We start from the raw sequence: 10,988 nt of genomic DNA on the forward strand, positions 1-10,988 counted from the left end.
AGAGAGAGAGAGGGCAGGTGGGGGGGGGAGCTCAATGGAGCATTTCAAACCTTACTTGGTTCTGCCTCCCATTTGGGGAAAGATTCAGATCTAGAACTGATTAGTCCCCAGTCAACGATTTTAGTGTTTGCTGAGTTGGATGTGAATGTAGCGTTTCCTGCTATAAAACTGTGGGTTGTTCTGACCACAGCACCACAGTCAACAACACCTTAGGAGAGGTGCTGGGGCTAAAAATAGAGGAGAGAAGACCACATTTGCTAAGTTGGTGAGAGATCTTGTAGCAAAGCAAACGTAAAACTCCCTGTGATTTGGGACCCAGCCCAAGCTTTGCTCTGGCCTCCTCCCGATTGGCTTGGACTCCCCTGGGAGGAAGGGGATAAAACCGAGGCTGGTCAGAGGGAGGCCCGCACTCACCTGAAGCACCTGCTGGTGGAAAGGAGCTCTCCTTGTTCACCCTCCAGGAAGGACTTCCAGCCCTCTGGACATCACCAAGAGACCGAAGGAGGTGAGTGGCGGGGAAAGAAGGAAGAACCAACCACCGAGCCAGCTCTTGAAGGAGGGGTGGGTGAAATTATGGGATGGCCCGAGAAAGTGGGCAGAAGAGAAAGAGACTGCAATAAACCCACTTTGATTTTTTTCAATCCTCTGGGAGAATGGCAGAACCTTGAAATCCCAAAGGTCCTTTTTCAAGAGACAACTGGACTTTCTTTGAAGATGTTTTTTCTTTGAAGACGTTTCACTTCTCATCCAAGAAGCTTCTTCAGCTCTGACTGAATGGCGGGGAAGGGAAGGATTTAGGCTCCTTGCAGGCAGCTGGTCATTTGCATTATTTTAGAGGGTCATTGAAACACTTGAAAGTGCTGATCCTGAGGACATAGATAAGCCTCCAGGTGGCCTCAAAAGACCGTCCAAAAGGATGCAAACGACCAGCTGTCTGCAAGGAGAATCAATCCTTCCATTCCCCACCATTCAGTCAGAGCTGAAGAAGCTTCTTGGGTGAGAAGAGAAACGTCCTCAAAACAACCCCAAGAAGGTCCAGTTGCCTCTTGAAAAAAAAGTACCTTTGGGACCACCAGGACCTGGATGGTGGAAGATCTCCATAGACTTTCGGAGCCTTGAAAGTACCTCCAACCTTCCTCTGGGTCTCCATGGCCAGTCCTGATGCTCAGGTGTGTTGAGTAGAGGAAGCCATCATTGTCCCTACATGGCCCTGCCATACCTTTCCTGATCTCTCCCCTCCTCACTTGCAGGATGAAGCTCATCGTCTGGGGGGCTCTGATGGCCATGACCCTCCTGGCAGGCCCTGCAGCAGCTCAGAATTGCAGACCCCTACCTATAGGTAAGAGGCCCTGGAAGAGCCGCTCGTGCTGCGTAGACGTAGATAGAGTGATACCCCTGGCCATTTCAAAGTCTCCTTAGCCCCCTTCTAGTCTCCTCTTAGATAGGAGCTGCCGCCAAAGGTGCTTCTTCAAAAGGCAGCTGGACTTTTGCCTGGATGACGTTTCGCTTCTCATCAAATGGAACCGAAGAAGCTTCTTGGATGAAAAGCGAAACACCTTCAAAGGAAAAACCCAAGAAAGTCCTGTTGCCTCTTGGAAAAAAGCCCCTTTGGGACAACCAGGAACTGGAGGACGGAGAATCTCCAGAGGCCTTCAGCAGCCTCCAACATATCTGGGACCCTGCCTGGTTGCTTGAAAGGAAGAGGGGGAAGGAAGGGTCTGCCTTGGGAGACCAGGGGCTCCAGCTTGTATGTTTCCTCAACAAAGTGGGCACTTGGCCCTTTCATTTTCATTGGTGGCACAGTGGCCAGAATGCAGTCCTGCAGGCTAACTCTGCCCAGTGCCAGGAGTTCGATCCTCTATATAGAATAGAATAGAGCTGGAAGGGACCTTGGAGGTCTTCTAATCCAGTCCCTTGATTAAGCAGGACAACCTATACCATCTCAGACAAGTGGCTGTCTAGTCTCTTCTTAAAGACTCCCGTTGATGGAAGCACCCACAACTTCTGGTGGCAAGCTGTTCCAATGGTTAATTGTCCTCACTGTTAGGAAGTTTCTCCTTACTTCTAAGTTGCTTCTGTCCTTGATTAGTTTCCACCCATTGCTTCTTGTCCTACCCTCAGGTGCCTTGGAGAATAGTTTGACTCCCTCTTCTTTGTGGCAGCCCCTGAGATATTGGAAGACTGCTATAATCTCACCTCTCATTTTCTTTAGACGAGCCAGACCCCAAACCTTGTTTGTTTGTTTGTTTGTTTGTTTTGTTTTATTGGATTTATATGCCGCCCTTCTCCCAAAGGACTCAGGGAGGCACACAACATTAAAAAAACACACATCCCGAAAGTTAAAAAGAAACTAAATACATATCCAAAAAAACAAACCCAATTTATAGGACAATACATTTAAAAAATGAGATAAAATTAATAGGCCAGGCGAGATGGTTCTGTTTGTTTTATTGGATTTACATGCCGCCCTTCTCCCAAACGACTCAGGGCGGCGTACAGCATTAAAAAACACATATTACAAAAGTTAAGAGGACATTAGAAACAATCCAAAAAACAAACCCAATTAATATAACACTAACATTTAAAAAAATTAGATAAAATTAACAGGCCAGGGTGGCTTGCTGGAAAAGCCAACTTTTTAGGGCGCGTCGGAAGGACCGGAGGTCAGGGATTATGCGGAGCTCCGGGGGCAGCTCATTCCAGAGGGAAGGCGCTCCCACAGAGAAGGCTCTCCCCCTGGGGGTCACCAGCCGACACTGTTTGGCCGATGGCACCCTGAGGAGGCCAACTCTGTGGGATCGTACTGGACGGTGGGAGGCAGTAGGTGGTCTCGCAGGTACCCTGGGCCTAAGCCATGGAGCGCTTTAAAGGTCATAATTAGTACCTTGAATCGCACCTGGAAAACAACCGGCAACCAGTGCAGGCCGACTAAAAGGGATGTAACATGGGAGCACCTAGGTACCCCCATGATAACCCGCACGGCTGCATTCTGGACCAGCTGAAGCCTCCGGGTGCTCTTCAAGGGCAGCCCCATGTAGAGAGCGTTGCAGTAGTCCAGGCGAGAAAGGACGAGGGCATGAGTGACTGTGCACAGAGCATCCCGATCCAGGAAGGGGCGCAACTGGAGTACCAGGCGAACCTGGTAAAAGGCCCCCCTGGTCACGGCCGTCAGGTGTTCTTCTAAACTAAGCTGCGTGTCCAAGAGGACTCCCAAATTGTGAGCCTTCTCTGAGGGGGCTAAAGTTTCTCCCCCTATCGTCAAAGATGGAACAAGATGTACAAATCGGGATGACGGAAACCACAGCCACTCAGTCTTGGAGGGATTGAGCTTGAGCCTGTTCCTCCCCATCCAGATCCGCACAGCCTCCAGGCATCGGACATCACTTCGAGGGCATCGTTTGGGTGGTTTGGGGTAGAGATGAAAAGTTGGGTATCATCAGCATATTGATGATACCGTACCCCAAAACCATGGATGATCTCGCCCAGCGGTTTCATATATATGTTGAACAGGAGGGGTGAGAGAACTGACCCCTGGGGCACCCACAAAGTGACACGCCTCGGGGTCAATCACTGCCCTCCAGTCAACACGAACTGCGACTGATCCAACAGGTAGGAGGAGAACCACCGTAAAATGGTGCCCCCCACTCCCAACCCCCCGAGTCGTCGCAGTAGGATACCATGGTCGATGGTATCGAAAGCTGCCGAGAGGTCTAATAGGACCAGGACAGAGGAGCAGCCCCTGTCCCGGGCCCGCCAGAGATCATCGACCAACGGGACCAATGCCATCTCCGTGCTGTACCCGGGCCTGAAACCCGACTGAAACGGATCCAGGTAGACAGCTTCATCCAGGTACTGGGGAAGATGACGTGCTACCACACTCTTGACAACCTTTGCTATAAAGCGAAGGTTGGAGACCGGATGATAGTTGGCTAAAGAAGCTGGGTCCAGGGAAGGCTTCTTGAGGAGGGGCCTCACCACTGCCTCCTTCAAGGCGGTGGGAAAGAACCCCTCTCTCAATGAAGTATTGGTAATCGCCTGGAGCCAGCCTCGTGTCACCTCCTGGGAAGCCGAAACTAACCAAGAGGGACACGGGTCCAGCACACAAGTGGCAGCACTGAGTCTCCCCATAATCCTGTCCATGCCCTCGGGGGTCACAGGGTCAAACCCATCCCAGATTGTCTCCACAAAATTCATCCCCATCGACTCGCCCGAATCTACCCAGTCAGAGTCCAAGCCTGTCCGGATCTGAGCGATTTTATCCTGCAGATACTGAACAAATTCTTCAGCCATACCCCGCAAGGGGTCTTTCCCAGATCCTTGGTTAAGTAAGGAACGGGTCACCCTAAACAGGGCGGCTGAGCAGTTATCTGCGGATGCGATAAGAGCAGAAAAATGTTGCTCTTTTGCCACTTTTATCGCTACTAAGTAGGATTTAATATGAATTCTTACTAGTGTTCGATCAGATTCGGACCGGCTGGCCCTCCAGCCACTCTCTAGGTGTCTTTTTCAGCATTTCATCTCCGGGAGCTCCTCGGTAAACCAGGGAGCCACCCGGGATCGACACCGGGTTAGAGGCCGCAAAGGTACAACGCGATCCAAGGCCCCAGCGGCCGCCCTATCCCAGGCTTCCATTAGGGCTTCGGTCGAGTTGTGAGCAAGGGATTCAGGAAAAGTCCCAAACTCCATCAGGAACCTTTCGGGGTCCATCAGGTGCCTGGGGCGGAACCATCTAGTTCGTTCTGCCTCTCTGCGGTGAGGGGTAGCGGTATGGAAGTCAAGCCTGATGAGGAAATGATCGGACCATGACAAGGGTTGAATAGAAATATCCCCTAAATCTAGATCATTCATCCACTGCCCAGAGACAAAAATCAGGTCGAGCGTGTGTCCCACATTATGGGTGGGGTCTTGAATTAACTGAGTTAGGTCCATAGCTGTCATGGAAGCCATGAACTCCCGAGCTGACTCGGATGTCTCGCCAATGGAGGGCAGATTGAAATCCCCCAGGACCATGAGCCTGGGGAAATCAACCGCCAATCCAGCTAATACATCCAGCAGCTCCGGCAGGGCCGATGAAACGTAGCAGGGAGACAGGTACATAACAAAAAGGCCCACCTGAGCTCCAAGGCCCAACTTCACAAAGAGGGACTCACACCCACCTATCTTCAGTCATTCTTCCTATGGTTTAGTCCCCAGGCCTTTGATCGTCTTAGTTGCTCTTCTCTGAACTTCTTCCAAAGTCTCAACATGTTTTGTACTACTCCAGGTGTGATCCTGAGCCTCCCATCCTTCTGAGGTGGCTACAATGAGGGCCCAGATAGTTGGAGGCCATATGCTGACTCTGCAAAGCCCTTAGAGAGGGTAGGAAAAGCCCCGGGAAGTGATATATACCTCTACGGGCCAGTGATATTGGAGTTATGGATGCTCCATCAATGGAGGCTTTCAAAAAACAGATTAGACAACCATTTGACCAGGATGGCATAAGGTCTCCTATTTGAGCAGAGGGTTAGACTAGAAGACCTCCAAGGCCCCCTCCAGCCCTAGGATTCTAGGTTCCTTCTAGGACGTACCTTCTATGGTTTCCTATTCCACAAACTCCCGCTGCACAATGTTTGGGTGCCCCCTGGAGAGCACTGGGGAGATCAATTTAGACTGGAAACTGAGGTGGGGGGGGAATGGCACTTCAGGCCACCTGGACCTTTTGCTCTCCCGCTTCTGCCCACTGGCTACAGTTCCATCGCCCAGGAGGTCTCCGGTGGAGCAACCTTCCATACTGATTATGCCTGTATTTATACCTAGGGAGAGATCTCACCAGTCAGAATAAAACCCTGCTCAATGGCTACTCCGTTGAGGTCTCATGGAATCTGTGGTGATGATGCCCAGTTCTTCGCATGCCAATTTGCAGCCAAGTGGGGAGGGAGGAAGAGGAGGCCAAGGAGAGGTCATCCCTTCCCCCAATAACAAAGACACGGAGAGCTGCGCTCAGCCCCCTTCCCTTCACCCCTTTCGCAGCCTTCACCCCCAGAAAGGGTGATCTTGTGGCTTTTCTTCTTCTTCTTCTTCTTCTTCTTCTTCTTCTTCTTCTTCTTCTTCTTCTTCTTCTTCTTCTTCTTCTTCTTCTTATTCTTATTCTTATTCTTATTCTTATTCTTCCAATACAATACAATACAATAAAATACAATACAATAGTAGAGTTGGAAGGGACCTTGGAGGCCTTCTAGTCCAACCCCCTGCCTAGGCAGGAAACCCTATACCGTTTCAGGCAAATGGCTATCCAACATCTTTTTAAAGACTTCCAGTGTTGGGGCATTCACAACTAGTTCTTCTTCTTCTTCTTCTTCTTCTTCTTCTTCTTCTTCTTCTTCTTCTTCTTCTTCTTCCTCTTCCTCTTCCTCCTCCCCCTCCCCCTCCCCCTCCCCCTCCCCCTCCTTCTCCTTCTCCTTCTCCTTCTCCCCACCACCTTCTCCTCCATTCTCTCCTGCAGGTGTAGAGGGCAGAAACCTGGCCTTAGGGAAGCCGGCCAACCAGTCTTCCATCCATCACCATGACATCATTGGGTCAGCAGACAAAGCCGTGGATGGGAACTGCAGTGGGGATTGGTACAAAAAGTCCTGCATCCACACCCAAAATGAGAAAAATCCCTGGTGGTTGGTGGACCTCGGGGAGTCTCATAAAATCTCCGTGGTGCTGGTGAGAAACCGGCAGGACTGCTGTGGCGAAAGGCTGTTTGAAGCGGAGGTCCACTTAGGAGACTCTCTGGAGGACCATGGAAGAGCCAACCCTCTGTAAGTCACTTTGAGTCATCCCCAACTGGGGTCCTCCATGTAATTAGGGCATTGACGGAAGAGACAGAATCCACAGTCAGAGCAGGTGATTTTGGGGTGCTGTTGAGTATGAGATGCCGACTTTGTCCTGGGGACCAAGGTATCTTGAGTCCATTGGTGTGGAGATTGTGAGATCACCTCCCTCCTTGCTCCCCCAAGAGACAGGGAAAGACCTTATACCAACTGGCTACGTTGTTGTCTCAATTGTTGTGAGGGGGGGGGACTGTGTGAATACTGCTATCAAAGTTCCCAATAGCATCCAAAATTAAATCAGAGTCCAAAGCAAAGGATTCTTCTAAGTTCCAATTGATGAAGAGACCCATGTTGGCACATCCGGGAAAACCCGAATCTGAAAGCTTCCCGGTTTTCCCCACCCAGTTGAAAGTTCAAGATCTTGCCCCCACACCCACAAGTCCATCCCATGGTCTGATCTCCCACTGCCACGCTGGCAGTTCCACCCGTCCAGTTCCAGTCAGGTGCAGAGGTGCAGAGACAAAGGATGACCTTGGCTTTCTAGAAAGAATGTTGTTATGGCTGCATATCATCTACTTCTGGACAATCCCCCCTCCCATTTCCCCACCATAGAAAATGCGTAGTAGAAGAATAGAAAGTGTGGCAGGCCAAAGATTAAAGAGAAAAGACAGCTGTAGGCCTGACAACTGTCTGATTATTAATCCCGAGTCCCTTTCGGGAGAGGGGGCGGTCTATAAGCGCTAAGAAATAAATAAATAAATAAATAAATTTTGGCTGTCATTTATGTTGCAAATCTAGAACATGGGTTCCCTCTGAACTGCGTAAAGCACCTGAGATGAGGCCATGTAGCTGTGGTACCGTGTTTCCCCGAAAATAAGACATGTCCTGCTAATAAGCCTAATCGGGCTTTTCAGAGCATGCGCCATAATAAGCCCTTCCCTGAAAATAAGCCCACCCCCAACTATTTAAGCCCATGCACAACCGGTCCCTGCCATTAACACTGTACCACCTACCGGTACAGCTTGCGGGGCAAAAAGAGGGCTCGCCACAAAAACAGCGGCAGGCCAGCAATGTGATCACCCCCTCCTGCCTGTTCCTTCTTGCGCAGAAAATCACCGCCCACCCCAATGGCAAAGACAGCCTGCCTGGTTCCCTTCCCCGCCGTTCCTTTAATGAGGGGTGGCAGGTGGAGGGGGGAGAAGCAAGGTGCGCCTCCTACCTTTCCAGCTCCGTTGCGTTCCTCGCCCTTTCGCCCATTGAATCCCCTTGTAAAAAAAACCTCATTAGTTCAACTCGCGAGATTTTTTTTACAAGGGGATTCAATGGGCAAAAGGGCAAGGAATGTGATGGAACTGTCAGTCTCTGGTAGCGCTAGGACACGCATCTCGCTTCTCCCCCCCCACACACCTGCCACCCCTCACTAAAGGGATGGTGGGGAAGGGAACCAGGCAGGCTGCTTTTACCTTTGGGGCAAGGTGGGCGGTGCTGGGCCGTGAGGCGCGCCTCTTACCTTTCCAGCTCTGTTGCGTTCCTCGTCATTGTGTTTAGGGAAGCCCCTGGTAAAAAAAAATCTCGCGATTTCAAGATGTTTGATTGAATTCGTGAGAAGGTTTATTTTTTACCAGCCACTTACCTGAGCACAATGGCGAGGAACGCGACGGAGCTGAAAGGTAAAAGGCACGCCTCACTTCTCACCTGCCCCAGAAATAATACCCCCCCTATAATAAGCCCAAGGTCATATTTCATGGGGCAAAAGAAAATAAGACCCTTTCTTATTTTCGGGGAAACACGGTACTAGAAAAAGGGATTTCTCAACTTGGATTTTGTACACAATTCTGGTCCATGCACCTCAAAGAGATGCCCTTGATGTAGAAAATATGCTTCCAAAGTGTTTTGGAGTGGGAATTACAGAATCAAGGAGGAGGGGGAGGAGGGGGAGGAGGGGGAGGAGGGGGAGGAGGGGGAGGAGGGGGAGGAGGGGGAGGAGGGGGAGGAGGGGGAGGAGGGGGAGGAGGGGGAGGAGGGGGAGGAGGGGGAGGGGAACCATGGGTTTTTGACCTTTATGGTCTTATTGCAGACATTTCATGACCCAACTTAGTAACGTGATCAGTGCATGATCTTGCATGGTCATCACTGAATGAAAGCCCTTCAAGAAAACCACGAAGCTCAGGAAGCACTAGAGGATCCCTCAAACACACGTGGACTCGACCGTTATGTTCCACTTAGAGAAACTGTTGCACAAGGGAGCAAAAGAGAGATTTGCCTTGATAGAGGAATCGAAGAACCATACACCCGGGAATCCCCTCCTTAGGCCTTCCCACTCGGTTAATATCTCCAATTAATCGGAATATTAGAGGCACAAGGGAAGCCCAACACCAGAGGCAGTGGAGGACAGGAGGTCTGGACTGCTGCGGAAATGGGGCTGCCCTTGAAGTCGGGTGGGGGGCTGTGTCCTCAGGGTGAGCTTGGGGTGACCAGCAGGTGGTGGCCAGAAGGACTTCTCTCCTAACGTGACCTCTCTTGCCCCACAGCTGTGGGATTATCCTGAACACCAGCCCAGGCTCCATCACCACCATCTACTGCAACGGGCAGCAAGGCCGCTACATCAGTGTCCACTTACCTGGGAAGAACTACTTCACCATCTGTGAACTGGAGGCCTACGGCTCCAAGTAGAGAAGCCACGCCTTGCATGGGAGGGGAGGGATCAATGCTCCAATGAAATGTCAATTTATCTCCAAAAATCCAAATAAATGGGCTACTAAGATGCATTCTTGGATTTCCTCTGATACTTGGTCATCCAAGGGAGGGGAGATTCCCCCCCTTCTTCTGCAATTGACAGGACGCCTGCTGGTGAACAAGACAGAAAACCCTTTGTGGGTGGTGGGCTTTTCAGTGTATCCCCACCACAGACCCTGGCTGTTGTCCCCAGCAGGAACCCAGAATTCAGATTAACAGAGGGGACCTTGTAAGTCATCTAGTCCAACCCCCCGCCCAAGCAGGAGAACCTACACTATTTCTGACAGAGGGCAGTCCAGTCTCTTATACAATACAATACAATACAATACAATACAATACAATACAATAGTAGAGTTGGAAGGGACCTTGGAGGTCTTCTAGTCCAACCCCCTGCCTAGGCAGAAAACCCTATACCGTTCCAGACAAATGGCTATCCAACATCTTCTTAAAGACTTCCAGTGTTGGGGCATTCACAACTTCTGGAGGCAAGCTGTTCCATTGATTAATTGTTCTAACTGTCAGGAAATTTCTCCTCAGTTCTAAGTTGCTTCTCTCCTTGATTAGTTTCCACCCATTGCTTCTTGTTCTGTCCTCAGGTGCCTTGGAGAATAGCTTGACTCCCTCTTCTTTGTGGCAACCCCTGAGATATTGGAACACTGCTATCATGTCTCCCCTAGTCCTTCTTTCTACGTCTAGAACGGCCTTAATACGTCTATTAAACTAGACATACCCAGTTCCTGCAACCGTTCTTCATATGTTTTAGTCTCCAGTCCCCTAATCATCTTTGTTGCTCTTCTCTGCACTCTTTCTAGAGTCTCCACATCTTTTTTACATCGTGGCGACCAGAACTGAATGCAAATATTCCAAGTGTGGCCTTACCAAGGCATTATAAAGTGGTATTAACACTTCACGTGATCTTGATTCTATCCCTCTGTTGATGCAGCCTAGAACTGTGTTGGCTTTTTTGGCAGCTAACACAGTTAGCTTTCTTCTTGAAAGCCTCCAGGGATGAAGCTCCCACAACTTCTGTTCCATGGGTTGATTGTTCTCCCTGTCAGGAAATTCCTCCTTATTTCCAGGTTGAATCTCTCCTTGGTCAGTTTCCATCCATTATTCCTTGTCTGGCCTTCGGGTGCTTTGGAGAATAGCTTGATCCCCTCCTTTCTATGGCAGCCCCTCAAATATTGGAAGATGCTCTCCTGCCTCCCCTGGTCATTTTCTTCCTTAGACCAGTCAGGCCCAGTTCCTGCAACTGGTCATCCTATGTTTTATCCTCCATTCCCCTCATCATCCTGGTTGCTCTTCTTTGCACTCTTTCTAGAGTCTCAACCTCTTTTTAACAACCCTCTTTGTTAACAGAATAATAGAGTTGGAAGGGACCTTGAAGGTCATCTAGTCCAACCCCCCGCCCAAACAGGAGAACCTACACCATTTCTGACAGATGGCAATGCAGTCTCT

General features: G+C 50.1%; 1 protein-coding gene across 1 annotated transcript; it reads left to right on the top strand.

The window, feature by feature from the left end:
* The first annotated feature begins 257 nt into the window (after nt 1-257).
* On the top strand, nt 258-9,562 carry LOC309392075 (fucolectin-like). The gene is made up of 4 exons (XM_081953042.1): nt 258-505; nt 1,251-1,339; nt 6,482-6,782; nt 9,326-9,562. Exons 2-4 carry the CDS (start codon nt 1,252-1,254, stop codon nt 9,465-9,467), a joined length of 531 nt encoding a protein of 176 aa, XP_081809168.1. The 5' UTR covers nt 258-505; nt 1,251; the 3' UTR covers nt 9,468-9,562.
* The last annotated feature ends 1,426 nt before the right edge of the window (nt 9,563-10,988 follow it).

The sequence above is a fragment of the Natrix helvetica genome (assembly GCF_964273705.1).
Source record: "Natrix helvetica genome assembly, chromosome: 4".
Classification (NCBI taxonomy): domain Eukaryota; kingdom Metazoa; phylum Chordata; class Lepidosauria; order Squamata; family Natricidae; genus Natrix; species Natrix helvetica.

Coding starts and splice junctions, on each gene's coding strand:
- LOC309392075 (XM_081953042.1), top strand. CDS start 1,252: ATGAAGCTCATCGTCTGGGGGGCTCTGATGGCCATGACCCTCCTGGCA. Junction 1,340..6,481: donor TTGCAGACCCCTACCTATAG/GTAAGAGGCCCT, acceptor TCTCTCCTGCAG/GTGTAGAGGGCAGAAACCTG. Junction 6,783..9,325: donor CATGGAAGAGCCAACCCTCT/GTAAGTCACTTT, acceptor CTTGCCCCACAG/CTGTGGGATTATCCTGAACA.